We start from the raw sequence: 17,983 nt of genomic DNA, 5'->3' as shown, positions 1-17,983 counted from the left end.
CTCAGTTAGTGTTTGAATTTGTTTTTAAATACTGGATAACTTCATGAGGGCCCCGTCCTGCCCACCCGCCCTCATCAGCAGGCTTGGCTCAGTGAAAACAGCTGACAACTAAAAAAAGTCAATGCCTCATTGTGGTTTGGATGTTCTGGCCTGCAGGTTGTGTGTTTGACAGCCCTGCTGTGGAGCAGTGGTTCCATCCGGAGGGACCAAACGATGGAAGCAGGTGTACAGTGTGTGTTGCTGCCCATTCTGACAGCAGCGGGTTTCAGCTCAGGCACCACAGGCCCTGTAGGGAAGAAGAGGGACGATGGAGCTGGGCAGGAGTGGAGGAGGCGCAGACACTGTGGGTCTCTGGCCCTGAACTTTGACCCCCATAAGCTCCCTGTGCTCCCTCACTGTGACCCTAGAATCCTAGATGGGTCAATGTGAAAAAAGCAATTTCCCAATGGGAATGAATCAAGTATGACTGGGTAGTTTTTGTTTTTCAGTTTGTGGCCTTTTCAGATGTCAGGCCTTTGAAGCAATAAGTAGTTCCATCATGTGTTACCCTCATAAACTTGGTTCTGTTTCACAAAGTTTGACCTTTCTACTGTACCAGTATTGATTGCCACAGGTTACTCAGAATTCTGACTTTATTCTCATAATAATAAATCTCCATGCAGGACTTCAGGGATTGATTGTCCGTGGGCGGACATGCAGACTGGGCCTCAGGTGCTCTTCCCATATGGACACAAACAGCGTTGGTGTAACATGCTGGTTGATGTTGTTTTGTTCTGCTCCTCCTGGCGGTCCTGGTGTTCGGGGTGTCCGCGATGCTGATCGAGAAGCAGATCCAGAAACTGGACGAGTGGAGAGCGAAGCTCGGTGAGACGCTCCCGGCCGTGGAGCAGTCGTTCTGAGAGGCGTCGCAGAAACACAGCGGGTGGTGTTCGGTCTGGAGAACTTCGGTCCTGCTTCACCACACCTGATCGCAGCGAGGAGTCTGATTCTGGGCCTCCCGGGAGCTTCTCAGTAGATCCAGGCAGACATCTCCCAGGGGGGTCTGCTTCTGCCATGTACCATGAGACAAACGTCAATTCCACTTTTTACTGACATGATTAACAGCTAACTGGCCAGCAGTGATATAGGGGGAGGCGGTTCATTAATAATAACCTTCCTGCTAAATTTGTTACCATTTCAAAACGCTAGTCACAACTTTCTTCAAGAATATAATGGTGTCTGCCATCAGTCTCTGAGGAGTCCTCACATGTCCTGCTCTCCGTCCCTCTCAGAGAGCGTCCTCCTCAAGCCAGAGGTGGCTGAGACTGAGCGGCGTGTCGGTGAGGACCAGCCGCCGCCGGCCAGAGGAGACAACACGGTCATCATTTACAACAGAGTGCCCCAGACGGCCAGCACGTCCTTCACCAACATCGCCTACGACCTCTGCAGGAAAAACCAGTTCCACGTCCTGCACGTCAACATCTCCCCAAACAACCCTGTCCTCTCTCTGCAGGACCAGGTGAGCGAGCAGGACAAGCAGGACTCCAGCTCCCACACCAGCTGGTTTCCATTCAGCCTGGTGCTTCTGATGCAGCAGAGACAAAGGGTTCAATAACACATTCTCTGGCGTGGTTGCACACTGCTGTGCTGCTTCAGAAAAGTTCTGCTTTCAGATGACAAAGCTTTAACCACGCCCTGAGTAGGGCTGGGTAATAAAACTATATACCGTAGATACTGATCACTAAATAACTTTTCCTCCGTAGACATATGAAACACGGCCAATAAGCTTTTGGATAGATTCCATATTTCAATGTTTTGACGGATAATGACAAAGAGCTGCTCCCTGCTGAACCGATCATGTGTCTGGAATAGAGCCATGCCGAGGAGCAGCCGGCCTGCTGCAGCCGTGGACCCCAGCAGTGGGGGGACGACCTGTCCTGCTCTCACTGTGCTCCAGTCTTCCCTCCACCGTCCAGGAAGCTGCGACCGCACTCCGCCCAGCGATGCCAACCAACCTCCCCAAACTCTAGAAACACAAACTGAAATTCAGCCGGCTTTTATCCCTTCTTGACCCTGAGAGAGAACTTTGAATTTTCATTTTTTTAATTTTATAATGACAATCAAATAACCACTCGTTTGTTGTTTTTAGCTTGGACTGGTTTGTTGAGATGTGCGACTGTGAGCCAGTATTATTAGTCTTAAACTTCACTGCCTGGATACACAGCGCTCAACTCTCTGTTTTTGAACATCACTAATCTGGAAAACTTTAATTTGTCTACAGAAGTCCTCCTCAGTCACTGTTGGGCCCACATTGCTTTCTGTTTCCTTTGGGGAAAGACAGCTGAGCTGACTCGGTCTCACTGAAATGTCAATCTGGTAGAAGCTTTCAGTGACTTCAGAACTTTTACATTCATCTCAAGCACCAAACTGCAGCTACTCTTTTCCATATTAAGCTTGTTTTAATCTGTCATCTCCAGATTCGTGTTGTGAAAAACATCACCTCATGGAAAGAGAAGAAGCCCGGCTTCTACCACGGCCACATGGCTTATCTGGACTTGGCAAAGTAAGATCTTTCACTTCCGCTGGTAGTGATAGTATTCACAGTACTTAGAAATGGTCAGTTTGTATTTGTCTGGAGGATACACTTCATATATTATCAGCTCTGATCAGAGAGAGTAGTCCAGCTCTGCTCCACTGTCACTCCTCCTTAATAACGCCCTACTAGAAATAAGCTAAATATTCTTAAATCTGGGCAAATTTTCTTGTTTTGAGCAAAAAAATCTGCTGATGGGGTAAGCACAATTTACTTGGCAAGGATTCTTTAAACTAAACTATAAATCTAGCCACTTTAAGACCATAATGTGTCTTAAAACTAGAAAAAAGAGTCCAAAATGTAAGAAAATTTGCTTCTAACAAGCAAAGAAACTTTGTCGTGTAAGAAATATTTACTTAAAATCACTTTTTTTTTTGCTGATAAACTGTATAAATGCATGTTTTATATTGCTGTCTACTCGTTTCTGACATTACTTTTACAATTTAGTGCAAACTTGTTTAAAATCCTATTTTTGTGACAAAAACCGAAGTGGTTGAACAGCTTTACTACATTTGAATTTCGTGATTGGCTGGATGATGGCATCCAACGCATTTCATGTATACCATTGTTGTAGCTTATTACTAGTAATTCTAGCTCAATATTAGCTGTAGTGTCTTATTGAGAAAATGTTAGATATATTTTCTTAAAACAAGAATAATTTTCTAGAACAAAACTTGCTTGTCAAGATTATTTGACTTTTTAGACAAAAATGCGGACATGTTTCAGAGTGCTGGTGAGAGAGCGGGACTGACTGCTCATGGCTGCTTCCTGATTGCTTTGTGAAGGTTCACTGAACACTGAATGACACTTGTAACCACAATCTTAAACACCCTCTGATCTTATTGTTTCTGTCCATTTTCTGTGGTAAAATATGCTTAATTTCATTTTAAGAAATTCACGATGATTGTTATATGTCATACAATGCATAACATAGTTAATATAAAAAGAGACATTTACTGTGAAAGGTCATTTTGGCTTCCACTACACAATATGTTATTTTGATACTGCCTGCATGTACGCTGACATCAGATTGCAGCTGGAGATGATGGAAGCAACACAGTGTTTTGTGAAATCGTTCTCGTTCCCATCCTCCTCAAACATGGGACAACACAGCAGACAAACACACAGAAACACAACAGTAACGTCCCTACAGTGGACAAAACCTTGATCATCAGACCTTGCCATCCTCACTCCCAGCCTCGTGGCTCAGTCAGTCCCCAGTTTCTGGGGGCTCGTCCGGTTATGATTAAAGCTACACAAGCAGTTTTACAAGCCACATTATATGCATTCATATTATAGTCCATTTCCACTAGACTATATGTAAGCAAGCAAGCACTCAAATAAAATGTAAGATTTCCCACAAATCCCCCTCTTGGCCAAAAACAGATTTTAGGACCACAAAATTAACATTCCTGCAAAACATACATTTCTGCATGGTCTGCAAGCATGTCTCCAAGTACATAAATAAATAAGTACATCAATTAATGAATAAATAAAGCAATGTTCAGACAAGCAACAGTTTAAAACAAAATGGTGTGATGAGTGTTGATACTCAACTGCCTCGGTGGACAACTGACTTCCCACAGTCCTCTCTTCAGGTTAGGAGGCCGGTGTGTCCTCTCCTCCAGGTATGGAGCTCTTCAACCTAGAGAGGCGAGTGTGACAGATGTGATACCACTTGGCTGCTTTCTCCTTCAGTCAGACAGCATGGGTCGTCCGGGCTGTCACTTGGAACGGTCCGTCCCAACATGCCTCTGTCCACCCCCTCTTGGGTCAGCGCAGGTCCACAAATCCTAGATTCACGTCCTACTCCAGGTGTTCATTGCCATCAGGACCAACCTCCTGGTCCTGGAAATGGTCTCCCGGTCTCTGGTTCCAACAGGGTTAGGAAGGATAGTTAAACTGAAACACACACGCAGGCGTGTGAGCGTGGCTCTTTTCTCAGCTTTCTTTGAAGGAAATTAGTTTCTTGTGTTTATCAGTTGTGTGTGTGTGTGTGTGTGTGTGTGCGCCTGTGCCCGTGTCCGTGCGTGCGCACCTGTCTCTCTGTCAATCTGTCATTTTCCAGCATCCTTGTATTCCCACAGCTGAGCAGCCACACTTAGAGGAGGAGGAGACTGGAGACTGACTGTGAAGCAGCTTTGTCTGGAACTCCAGCTACTAAGGTGTATGTCAGGTTCAGAGGTCACTGATGAACATGTTACTTGAAGTTGTTGTGTAATTATCTCCTACTTGAGCTAATTTACTGTAAAAAAAAAACATTTGAAAATAGATTGTCCTATTGTGTATGATATTTTACATGGGAATACATAGAAAAGCCCAGACCTAAACATAGAAAATCTCAATTAAAAAAAATCAATGAAAATATGTGACACACTATGTTTTTCAGGAGCTTTTCCAGAGCCAGAGCCTTCCCGGTAAGCAGTGCAACAACTTTCATCAAGTTGGCGGATGACACCACGGTGGTGGGTCTCATCTCTGGAGGAGATGAGACTGCTTACAGGATGGAGGTGGAGCGACTGTCAGACTGGTGCACCATCAACAACCTCACCCTCAACACCTCCAAGACAAAGGAACTGCTCGTCGACTTCAGGAGGTGTAAACCAGACATACAGCCCATCACACTCAGCGGGGACAGGCTGGAGATAGTGAAAGACTTCAGGTTCCTGGGCACATACATCAGCCAAGACCTGACTTGGACTGCAAACTCCACATCCATTCTGAAGAAGGCACAGCAGAGACTCTACTTCCTGAGGATTGTCAGGAAGAATAACGTGAGAACTGAGCTCCTGGTGTCCTTCTACCGCTGCCTGGTGGAGTCGGTACTCAGCCATGGCGTCTGCCAAGCGGTCTTCCATCTTCCCGAGGGGGCTTCTCCGGAGCCTCTGCAGTGGTGGATGGAAGGTGAGCAGCCTGCACAGACAATAACACACTGAACTTGCTGAATTCTTGACGGATTTACAAACGGTTTGGTTTATTAAAAACCCTATTAACGTGGCTATGATTCAGGCCACGCAGACCTGTTGAAATTGCAGTTTTTCTTTTCGAAAATCGCTGCATAGTTGTGTGTTTGCTACAGCCATTTGCAAGACTGGGAGTTTATTATTATTATTATTATGGGACTTTGTTATTATTATTATTATATAAGTTTCCGTGAGACCAATAATAATTTTGTGACAACAACATATTTTGTCTATTTTGTCAGCTGCATAAGTGTTGAGCAGAATGCATGAGGGACCCTGTCAGGAAATAACAGATGACAGTACATCCACCCATAGAGGATGGAGATCCTGGTTCAGAGGCTCAACCCTCCTCAGCAGCCACGGAAAGACAGCCCTCTGATCAAGACATGGGGTTTAAGAGAGAGAGGAGCAAACAGTCCATGACATCCATGTCCGTGCCTTTTTTGAGCTGCCTGATTCTCTGACTTTGTAGTCTTGAAATCAATGTCCTCAAAAAAAAAAAAAAAAACCCTCCTGACCCTCATTTCCAACCTGAACGATCCACTGGAGACACTTTGACTGTGTGAAGTAACAGTTTGAAATCAGCACACTGGATGTCTGTGGACCCCTCACCAATCAACGCTGGTCCTGCGCCTCAGCCAGCCTCCAGCTCCACACGGTGGAGGCCTTGATGCAGACCTGATGCCGCTGATCCGGACCACAGTCACTAAGTGGCAATGATGGCGCCTGGACACCCGCACCCACGTCCTTTTCTGGATCCAGGAGAGGGAGGGACTCCTTTGTTTCAGACTGAAGCAGCTTGTGAAGGAACCACGCTGTATATCCATAAAGTACCGTTTATAAGAGCTGATTCCAAATGCTCATCTGGAAGAAAACTGATCCCAGCATGCATGCCTCTTCTTCAGGGTGAACTTTGAATTTGACAGCAGCTCATCTTGATATTGACGTTTTCAGATGGACAACAGTTTTTAGAACTCTTACATGAAGTTCATTTCATTGGAAAAAACAGATTCCTCCTCCCTCCTGAGTGTAATCTCAGCCTTTGTAGAGGTGAGACTCTGTAATGAGGCTGGTGGGGGTGAATGCTGTTGGAATCATTTAGATGCTTTTTCCACTTCCACAACAGTTTGATCTCAGGCGGGCCAGACCAGTTACAGTTGCACCCACGATTACCAGCTTTGCATTGAAGCTTTTTTCTTTTTTGACAATTCCAAATGTTTTCCCCAAATATTTCTCAGCTGGTGGGCCACGGACCACGTGGGTGTTTGCCAGTGAAAATAGAGTCCAGGGGGAAAAAGCTGAACGTCTATTCACATAGCTGACCAGTAGATGGCGATAATTCCTTGTAAAACGGTTTGACACCCACCCTCAGGATTTCGTATTGGTTATTTTGACCCCATCTGTACAATTTAGTGCACTGCTTGACTTTTTCTGGACTTCATGGGAGCAGTGCATTCATGCCAAGAAAAATAAGGTATTTTAGGAGCTTCTATGTATTATTTGAATATGTATGATTTTCTCAGTTAGTGTTTGAATTTGTTTTTAAATACTGGATAACTTCATGAGGGCCCCGTCCTGCCCACCCGCCCCTCATCAGCAGGCTTGGCTCAGTGAAAACAGCTGACAACTAAAAAAGTCAATGCCTCATTGTGGTTTGGATGTTCTGGCCTGCAGGTTGTGTGTTTGACAGCCCTGCTGTGGAGCAGTGGTTCCATCCGGAGGGACCAAACGATGGAAGCAGGTGTACAGTGTGTGTTGCTGCCCATTCTGACAGCAGCGGGTTTCAGCTCAGGCACCACAGGCCCTGTAGGGAAGAAGAGGGACGATGGAGCTGGGCAGGAGTGGAGGAGGCGCAGACACTGTGGGTCTCTGGCCCTGAACTTTGACCCCCATAAGCTCCCTGTGCTCCCTCACTGTGACCCTAGAATCCTAGATGGGTCAGTGTGAAAAAAGCAATTTCCCAATGGGAATGAATCAAGTATGACTGGGTAGTTTTTGTTTTTCAGTTTGTGGCCTTTTCAGATGTCAGGCCTTTGAAGCAGTAAGTAGTTCCATCATGTGTTACCCTCATAAACTTGGTTCTATTTCACAAAGTTTGACCTTTCTACTGTACCAGTATTGATTGCCACAGGTTACTCAGAATTCTGACTTTATTCTCATAATAATAAATCTCCATGCAGGACTTCAGGGATTGATTGTCCGCGGGCGGACATGCAGACTGGGCCTCAGGTGCTCTTCCCATATGGACACACACAGCGTTGGTGTAACATGCTGGTTGATGTGGTTTTGTTCTGCTCCTCCTGGCGGTCCTGGTGTTCGGGGTGTCCGCGATGCTGATCGAGAAGCAGATCCAGAAACTGGACGAGTGGAGAGCGAAGCTCGGTGAGACGCTCCCGGCCGTGGAGCAGTCGTTCTGAGAGGCGTCGCAGAAACACAGCGGGTGGTGTTCGGTCTGGAGAACTTCGGTCCTGCTTCACCACACCTGATCGCAGCGAGGAGTCTGATTCTGGGCCTCCCGGGAGCTTCTCAGTAGATCCAGGCAGACATCTCCCAGGGGGGTCTGCTTCTGCCATGTACCATGAGACAAACGTCAATTCCACTTTTTACTGACATGATTAACAGCTAACTGGCCAGCAGTGATATAGGGGGAGGCGGTTCATTAATAATAACCTTCCTGCTAAATTTGTTACCATTTCAAAACGCTCGTCACAACTTTCTTCAAGAATATAATGGTGTCTGCCATCAGTCTCTGAGGAGTCCTCACATGTCCTGCTCTCCGTCCCTCTCAGAGAGCGTCCTCCTCAAGCCAGAGGTGGCTGAGACTGAGCGGCGTGTCGGTGAGGACCAGCCGCCGCCGGCCAGAGGAGACAACACGGTCATCATTTACAACAGAGTGCCCCAGACGGCCAGCACGTCCTTCACCAACATCGCCTACGACCTCTGCAGGAAAAACCAGTTCCACGTCCTGCACGTCAACATCTCCCCAAACAACCCTGTCCTCTCTCTGCAGGACCAGGTGAGCGAGCAGGACAAGCAGGACTCCAGCTCCCACACCAGCTGGTTTCCATTCACCCTGGTGCTTCTGATGCAGCAGAGACAAAGGGTTCAATAACACATTCTCTGGCGTGGTTGCACGCTGCTGTGCTGCTTCAGAAAAGTTCTGCTTTCAGATGACAAAGCTTTAACCACGCCCTGAGTAGGGCTGGGTAATAAAACTATATACCGTAGATACTGATCACTAAATAACTTTTCCTCCGTAGACATATGAAACACGGCCAATAAGCTTTTGGATAGATTCCATATTTCAATGTTTTGACGGATAATGACAAAGAGCTGCTCCCTGCTGAACCGATCATGTGTCTGGAATAGAGCCATGCCGAGGAGCAGCCGGCCTGCTGCAGCCGTGGACCCCAGCAGTGGGGGGACGACCTGTCCTGCTCTCACTGTGCTCCAGTCTTCCCTCCACCGTCCAGGAAGCTGCGACCGCACTCCGCCCAGCGATGCCAACCAATCTCCCCAAACTCTAGAAACACAAACTGAAATTCAGCCGGCTTTTATCCCTTCTTGACCCTGAGAGAGAACTTTGAATTTTCATTTTTTTAATTTTATAATGACAATCAAATAACCACTCGTTTGTTGTTTTTAGCTTGGACTGGTTTGTTGAGATGTGAGACTGTGAGCCAGTATTATTAGTCTTAAACTTGACTGCCTGGATACACAGCGCTCAACTCTCTGTTTTTGAACATCACTAATCTGGAAAACTTTAATTTGTCTACAGAAGTCCTCCTCAGTCACTGTTGGGCCCACATTGCTTTCTGTTTCCTTTGGGGAAAGACAGCTGAGCTGACTCGGTCTCACTGAAATGTCAATCTGGTAGAAGCTTTCAGTGACTTCAGAACTTTTACATTCATCTCAAGCACCAAACTGCAGCTACTCTTTTCCATATTAAGCTTGTTTTAATCTGTCATCTCCAGATTCGTGTTGTGAAAAACATCACCTCATGGAAAGAGAAGAAGCCCGGCTTCTACCACGGCCACATGGCTTATCTGGACTTGGCAAAGTAAGATCTTTCACTTCCGCTGGTAGTGATAGTATTCACAGTACTTAGAAATGGTCAGTTTGTATTTGTCTGGAGGATACACTTCATATATTATCAGCTCTGATCAGAGAGAGTAGTCCAGCTCTGCTCCACTGTCACTCCTCCTTAATAACGCCCTACTAGAAATAAGCTAAATATTCTTAAATCTGGGCAAATTTTCTTGTTTTGAGCAAAAAAATCTGCTGATGGGGTAAGCACAATTTACTTGGCAAGAATTCTTTAAACTAGACTATAAATCTAGCCACTTTAAGACCATAATGTGTCTTAAAACTAGAAAAGAGTCCAAAATGTAAGAAAATTTGCTTCTAACAAGCAAAGAAACTTTGTCGTGTAAGAAATATTTACTTAAAATCACTTTTTTTTTTTTGCTGATAAACTGTATAAATGCATGTTTTATATTGCTGTCTACTCGTTTCTGACATTACTTTTACAATTTAGTGCAAACTTGTTTAAAATCCTATTTTTGTGACAATAACCGAAGTGGTTGAACAGCTTTACTACATTTGAATTTCGTGATTGTCTGGATGATGGCATCCAACGCATTTCATGTATACCATTGTTGTAGCTTATTACTAGTAATTCTAGCTCAATATTAGCTGTAGTGTCTTATTGAGAAAATGTTAGATATATTTTCTTAAAACAAGAATAATTTTCTAGAACAAAACTTGCTTGTCAAGATTATTTGACTTTTTAGACAAAAAATAAGAACAATATCCCTGAAATAAGATTATTTTTACTTTCTTAGAAATCCTTTTTTGCAGTGTGAGTGTGTGTCGTCAGGAGGGCCTGACTGTAAACCTGAGAAGCTCTGGATGCAGATCCCTTTTTTCTGCGGACATGTTTCAGAGTGCTGGTGAGAGAGCGGGACTGACTGCTCATGGCTGCTTCCTGATTGCTTTGTGAAGGTTCACTGAACACTGAATGACACTCGTAACCACAATCTTAAACACCCTCTGATCTTATTGTTTCTGTCCATTTTCTGTGGTAAAATATGCTTAATTTCATTTTAAGAAATTCACGATGATTGTTATATGTCATACAATGCATAACATAGTTAATATAAGAAGAGACATTTACTGTGAAAGGTCATTTTGGCTTCCACTACACAGTATGTTATTTTGATACTGCCTGCATGTACGCTGACATCAAATTGCAGCTGGAGATGATGGAAGCAACACAGTGTTTTGTGAAATCGTTCTCGTTCCCATCCTCCTCAAACATGGGACAACACAGCAGACAAACACACAGAAACACAACAGTAACGTCCCTACAGTGGACAAAACCTTGATCATCAGACCTTGCCATCCTCACTCCCAGCCTCGTGGCTCAGTCAGTCCCCAGTTTCTGGGGGCTCGTCCGGTTATGATTAAAGCTACACAAGCAGTTTTACAAGCCACATTATATGCATTCATATGATAGTCCATTTCCACTAGACTATATGTAAGCAAGCAAGCACTCAAATAAAATGTAAGATTTCCCACAAATCCCCCTCTTGGCCAAAGGGTTTGGAAGGATAGTTAAACTGAAACACACACGCAGGCGTGTGAGCGTGGCTATTTTCTCAGCTTTCTTTGAAGGAAATTAGTTTCTTGTGTTTATCAGTTGTGTGTGTGTGTGTGTGTGTGTGTGTGTGTGTGTGTGTGTGTGTGTGTGTGTGCGTGCGTGCGTGCGTGCGTACGTGCGTGCGTGTGAAGCTGCAGAAGGAGCTGAAGAACCTGTGTGTGGAGGAGGGCCAGCTGAAGCGAGCTCTGGACATGAAGCTGAACATCCGGCGGCAGAAGAAGGAGGTGAAGGAGCAGCACGTGAAGGAGGTGCTCGGGTACGGGCCTGCGCTCCTCCGCGCCGCACGCCGTCCACCGCGCTCACACCCCCGCTGACCCGAGCCGCTCTTTCAGCCAGTGCACCCACATCCACCAGAGGCGCGAGGAGATGGCCGACAAGATCCAGAAGATCTCCGGCCAGACGCAGCAGCTGAGGGCCGAGATCAAGAGCCTGAGGGACGTCTGCGGCGAGGAGACGGAGAAAGCCCAGGTACCGGCGGCCTCCCGCAGCAGCGGCAGGCCACTTCCTGTTCCCACGCTGACGCCTTCCTCCTGTCCCCTCCAGGCCATCTACAACACCCTGTCCACTGCCGTGGACAAGCTCCACCAGCGCATCCAGGCTCACTCCAGAGACCTGAAGCTCGCCGCCGCCAAGATGTCTGCAAACATCTGAGCCTGTTTACTGTTCTCATATCTTCTCACTTTCACAGCCTGATCAGACCAGGGGGGTTCCACAGTCTGACAGCTCATCTGTTTAATGCTGTTTTGTCTTCTGTTTAATGATTCATAAAGACAAACCAAGTCAACCATGTGTTTGGAAAAATTCTTTATCACTTGTCTTCATATTTTTCTCATGAAAAGTTTGACCACATGCCGACTCTTCTGTTTTCCTGATCAGCCCAGCCTCTTTGGACTTCAATCTAGAAACACATTTCCACTCTGATTTCACTGTAAAGCTGATGCTGCTGCATGACGACGAAGAGAAAAGAACTGAGGCTGGTTCTTCAGCCGATCCCTGAGCTGACGGGGTCAGAGGTCGTCCTCCTTCGGCCCCCCCGCTGCTCCTTGATCCGAGGCGGGCCGGAGCCTGCTGGACCTGTTGAACGTGGAGACCTGAGTCTTGTAGTCCTTGATCTGGGTCCTGGCCAGACGCAGCTGGTTGATTTCGCCGATCAGAGTCATGTTCTGCTGGACAGATGGCCGTCACATGTCAGGAGATGAAACTCCAGCGTTTAAAGGTGCAGTACGTCACATTTTCAGTCAAAAAAAGAAACAACGTAAAACTATGTAAATGCGTAGTTTGTCTTTTTTGTCTATTTACAGATGTGATGTAAATACATCAGCTTAACTCCTGGGACAACACACAGGTTCACGTTCTGCTTTCATAAGTGCTCAAAACTTGTTCAATCATTTCATTTACACAACTGCAAATGGTGCTTCCACAGGTGCTGAATCCTTAAAAGTCTTCAAGTAGAAATCAAGACTTATCCACCTCAGCTAAATTGTCAGCCGTGCTGAAACTCTCCCAACAAGATGCTTGGACATGCTGAAGACAGCCAGGTCGCTCGCTCACATCATGTTCAGAATGAGAATCAGAATTCCTTTATTGTCATTGTTCAGAAGAATGCAATGAAATTGAGAACAGCAGCTGTCGTGGGCAGTGCAGACAAACAAAAGAGACAAAAGGACAAAATAGTGCAAGACAAAAATAGTGCAGAAACGGTATAAAATAAATAGACTAAAAGTTTGCGTGTCTTGCAATATAAATATAAATATATGACACAGTTGGTGGTCACATGTTGTTCTTGTTCAGGGACTGGTTATGGTGCAGTATTCAGGGCAATGACAGCTGTAGGATAGAAGCTGTTTTTGAGTCTGTGTGTTTTTGTCTTTATTGCCCTGAAACGCCTCCCGAGGGTAGGAGTTGGAAGAGGTGGTGGCTGGTGTGTGAGGAATCCCCGATGATGCTGCGGGCTCTCCTGAGGCAGCGGGTCTGATAGATCTCCTCCAGAGATGGAAGAGGGCAGCCAGTCAGCCTCTGGGCGGTGCTAATAATCCTCTGGAGCTGCTTCCTCTCCGCCACTGTACAGCTAGAGAACCACAAGCAGACGCCATGGCTGAGTACCGACTCCACCAGGCAGCGGTAGAAGGACACCAGGAGCTCAGTTCTTCAGTTATTCTTCCTGACAATCCTCAGGAAGTAGAGTCTCTGCTGTGCCTTCTTCAGAATGGATGTGGAGTTTGCAGTCCAAGTCAGGTCTTGGCTGATGTATGTGCCCAGGAACCTGAAGTCTTTCACTATCTCCAGCCTGTCCCCGCTGAGTGTGATGGGCTGTATGTCTGGTTTACACCTCCTGAAGTCGACTAGCAGTTCCTTTGTCTTGGAGGTGTTGAGGGTGAGGTTGTTGATGGTGCACCAGTCTGACAGTCGCTCCACCTCCATCCTGTAAGCAGTCTCATCTCCTCCAGAGATGAGACCCACCACCGTGGTGTCATCCGCCAACTTGATGAAAGTTGTTGCACTGCTTACCGGGAAGGCTCTGGCTCTGGAAAAGCTCCTGAAAAACATAGTGTGTCACATATTTTCATTGATTTTTTTAATTGAGATTTTCTATGTTTAGGTCTGGGCTTTTCTATGTATTCACAAGTAAATATCATACACAATAGGACAATCTATTTTTAAATGTTTTTTTTTTTTTACAGTAAATTAACTCAAGTAGGAGATAATTACACAACAACTTCAAGTAACATGTTCATGAATGACCTCTGAACCTGACATACACCTTAGTAGCTGGAGTTCCAGACAAAGCTGCTTCACAGTCAGTCTCCAGTCTCCTCCTCCTCTAAGTGTGGCTGCTCAGCTGTGGGAATACAAGGATGCTGGAAAATGACAGATTGACAGACAGACAGGTGCGCACGCACGGACACGGGCACAGGCGCACTCTCACACACACACACACACACACACACACACACACACACACACACACACACACACACACACACACACACACACACACACACACACACACACACACACGTTGCCATTTTGGTCATCAGTTATTGGTCAGCTCTGTACTGTATTCTTTTGTAATTCAAGTTTTTATTTTTTTCACAACTTAGAACAAGACAAACAAAAACAGACAGCAATGAACAATACAAAATGTGGCCAAACTAACACACACAATGAGTACTCTACTTTAATTCACCCTATCTAAAATGGTTAAGATGTTTCAAAAAAATGGAAACAGCATTATTTGCTCAGGCTGTCCATTGAACAATTAACCTGTTGTATTTAAACATCATAACCACATCAGATGAAGAATCTTTATTGTCTTTGTTTTAATGTATTTCCTTCATTTCCCTGTGAAACTCTGTGAATTGTCTTGAGTCCAGAACTCTTTCTTCAGGTTTGAATGATCCTTCAACAGTCTATGAGAGAGAACTGAACCTTTCCACAGCTGCGTCTTGTTTGGAGTTGAGTGCAGGTTCTGTTTCAGCTGTGACCAAAGGGCGGAGCCTGCAGTATTAAAGGAGGCAGAGCTGAGGAGGAGACATTAGTCCTGCAGCTTTACACTGTTCATCACAGGTTTTCTTTACTTTGGTTTCTTTAGAGAAAGCTCTGCAGAGATGGTCATGAGGAGTCTGGTGTTCCTGCTGCTGCTGGCTGTGAGCAGTGCCAAAGTGTTTGAGCGCTGCGAATGGGCCCGAGTGTTGAAGAAATATGGGATGGACGGGTACCGAGGCGTCACCCTGGCTGACTGTGAGTACAAATAGCTCTAAACAAACAACAGAATGATATATCACATGTAGTCCTCATGTTGTCTGAGAGGCGTTTGTGTTAATGACTCCTCTCAACCAGCTGAATTTAACCCACGATTCAGTGTGAGACACAACTAACTCATTTCAGAGATTAAAACTTTAGGAGGACTTGCCAGCAGTGAACCAGACTCAGAGGCTGAGAGACTTCAAATGATGATGAACACCAGACTTGCCAAACAAGTCTTTGATGCCCAGTGTGATACTTTCATTCTGCAGGGGTGTGCCTGTCTCAGTGGGAGTCCAGCTATGACACCGGAGCCACCAACTACAACGGACCCGGCTCCACAGACTACGGCATCTTCCAGATCAACAGCCGCTATTGGTGCGAGGACGGCTCCCCTACAAGCAACGGCTGCAACATCAAATGCAGCGGTCAGTGAAGAATCCCTGCATTTACACCTCCCACTAAAACATACCTGGTTCTTTGACTTTCAGCACATGGATGTAAATTAATAATGATCCACCAAATTCAATTTCAGAGCTTCTGAGTGACGACGTTGGTGCAGCGATCAACTGTGCCAAGCGTGTGGTGAAGGATCCTCAAGGCGTCAGAGCCTGGTAAGTCCTGAACATGTGATGGACTCACTGCTTTAACCTTCACATGTGGAGGAATAAACGACTCGGCTGTGTTTCAGGGTGGCCTGGAAACGTCACTGTGAGAACCAGGACCTGAGCTCCTATGTGCAGGGATGTGGTGTGTGATCAGCTCCTGGAGTCCAGCATCCTCTGCTGCAGTTGAACAACTTTTTTGTGGTTCAACAATATTTCAGACAAATGCTGAACACACTGACGTACTGCAGCTAATAAAGTGCCTGAAAAGGAAGTATTCAATCAATTCTTTCATTTGAGCTTTATCCTTCTTGCATTTAAAAGTGACCCAGAGAATAGCTTGGAGTGTTGATTTTAGATGATTTCCGCTGAATCCCATTTCACCCCTCGGCCCTACCCCTCATTTTGCGCATTCACGGGGAGGGGTAGGAGTGTCCCAATTGTCATGACGTAGGGGTAAGGCCAAGAAGGAGGGCCAGTCACCCCTCCAAAAGGAGGTTCTCGAGAGGCACACTTCAAACGGAGGGGTATGATCTGGTGGGGAGGGGCGCTTGTTTCGTCAGCCTGCACTGTCAGTGGGGGGCGGGGTTAGTTCACTTCCGCATTGGCAGGAGTGATCGTTTCCACACCCACGCATTCCAAACGCAACAGACAATTATTTTCAATAAACTGGTTTCTTCAACACTGCCCGCCTGGAATGCGCGGGTGGGAAACCATCGCCCCCGCCAATGCGGAAGTGAACTAACCACACCCGCCACTGACGGTATAGGCAGACAAAACAAGCGCCCCTCTCCACAGATTTCCCAGAAAGAAAGATGGCGACGTCTGCAACGAAAGAAGTTCATGTCAGTATTTTGTCGATTAATAAAGTTTTAAAATGTAAGGGAAATCTTTGCCAAACAATTGTCGCATCTGTCTACGGCAGCGGCGACTACTGATGACGTACGCGATTGTCGGAGGGGTGTTCCAATTCGGAGGGTTTTACTTTGGGCCCTACCCCTTAGCACTCCGTTTCAAAGGGGTAGGGCTAGAAGGAGAAATGGGATTGGGCCTTAGTTTACTGGTTACATGAATGACTTAAATGGGTGGAAAAAAAAATACTGAGCTGCAGAACTCCAAATGCATGGTAAAGCTGCTGTTGTCTGATTTGGCCAATGGATCCAAACTTTATCAAGCCAGTTGGACCCGAGGCTTCAGAATGAGGTTTCTGTCAAATGGGTTTGTGACCTTGAAAGTACTTCATTGATCCTTCCATGGTTTAGGTACTACTTGACACTTGAACCATCCCATTCATGGTTGGCCTTGACTATGCACTCGGAGCTGCTGGAGGCCAGGTGGGATTCCAGTCTCAGAATTTGCCCTGTGTTTAGTTTTTCTCAGTCACTCTGGTGCCTTTGTCACATCGCATTTCACTTTTGCACAACAGTTCAATCTCCACAACATTCAGCCATTTACACACATCGTAGTCGCAGTTTGTCATTCTAACAAATCAGATACTTCTGGACATGCATCACATGCTTTTCATACAACTCTGGCATTTAATGTGGTCATTTGCTCATGTCAGTCAAAATGAACTATACTTGGGAATGCTGGAGTCATTCTCTATAAAACTAACAGTCATTTCATTGCTTGAGTTGTTAGATGCTAGAAAATGTACTAGTCAAAATCGGTCAAGCAAATCTGACATTTTGAATGTTTTTCCTGAGTGTCTCTTAAATCAAGCTATTCTCAGGTGAACTTCAGCTTCATTGATCAGGTGTGAGAAGCATTTTCTTATCAGTTGTAACAAGTCACTTTTCCATTGTCACTCAGCTGAATCCCATCAACCTTCACTTGACAAGCGTGTCAGACCCAAGCAGGACAGTGTGGATCATTTCTCCAACACTGACACAGAAATGGAAGGTCAGCCGCATGGAAAAGGGCTGAGGATGGGGAAGAGGACCAAACAGAGGAAGGAGATTGTCAGTACATCCCTGGTGAAATTAGGGCTCCACTTGTGGATCATGCTGTGCATCACGGCCTCATGATGGCCGAGGCTGATGGAAGGATGCGGGCAAACGTTGGAAGAACCACTGTGAATGTAATTTTTCCAGAATTTGGTTGTGAGAACAGGTGTGTATAATGACAGGAACTCAGCACCAAACAATCTGCTTTGAACTACTTTCACTGAGTCATACATGAAGCTTACGGAATGTGTCACTTTTTACATTTTCAATTTAGACTCACAGCTTCACTGCAGCTCAGATTTAGTTTACTGGAGTGTACTGTAGACATTCAGGGATTTCAGCACCGCCTTCTGGCTTTCAGAACGTGTCAAATAGAATGAAAGTTACTAATGTAACTATGGTTCTATGAATCCCGGATGACCGCCAGAGCACTCTGTCACTCAGAATCTTCATGATCAGTCAAGGTGATTCTGTAGGAACCGAACCTGAGG

The 17,983-nt window shown here is 45.7% G+C and overlaps 2 protein-coding genes and 1 long non-coding RNA gene across 3 annotated transcripts in view; 2 read left to right on the top strand and 1 right to left on the bottom strand.

Moving 5' to 3' along the window:
* Window positions 1-17,983, bottom strand: part of LOC115388519 (heparan sulfate 2-O-sulfotransferase 1-like) — a 134,799-nt gene that overhangs the window by 35,578 nt on the left and 81,238 nt on the right. The window lies entirely within an intron of this gene.
* Window positions 11,403-11,760, top strand: LOC115388287 (uncharacterized). The gene is made up of 3 exons (XR_003931464.1): window positions 11,403-11,453; window positions 11,530-11,665; window positions 11,741-11,760. It is a non-coding gene; the product is annotated as an uncharacterized LOC115388287 (long non-coding RNA).
* LOC115388280 (lysozyme C-like) lies at window positions 14,733-15,741 on the top strand. The gene is made up of 4 exons (XM_030091343.1): window positions 14,733-14,938; window positions 15,214-15,369; window positions 15,477-15,555; window positions 15,633-15,741. The coding sequence occupies exons 1-4, from the start codon at window positions 14,806-14,808 to the stop codon at window positions 15,697-15,699; spliced, it is 435 nt and encodes a 144-aa protein (XP_029947203.1). The 5' UTR covers window positions 14,733-14,805; the 3' UTR covers window positions 15,700-15,741.

The sequence above is a fragment of the Salarias fasciatus genome, chromosome 5 (genome assembly GCF_902148845.1).
Source record: "Salarias fasciatus chromosome 5, fSalaFa1.1, whole genome shotgun sequence".
Taxonomy (NCBI): domain Eukaryota; kingdom Metazoa; phylum Chordata; class Actinopteri; order Blenniiformes; family Blenniidae; genus Salarias; species Salarias fasciatus.
Note: the sequence above shows the minus strand (reverse complement) of the source record. Positions and strands in the feature narration are given on the sequence as shown.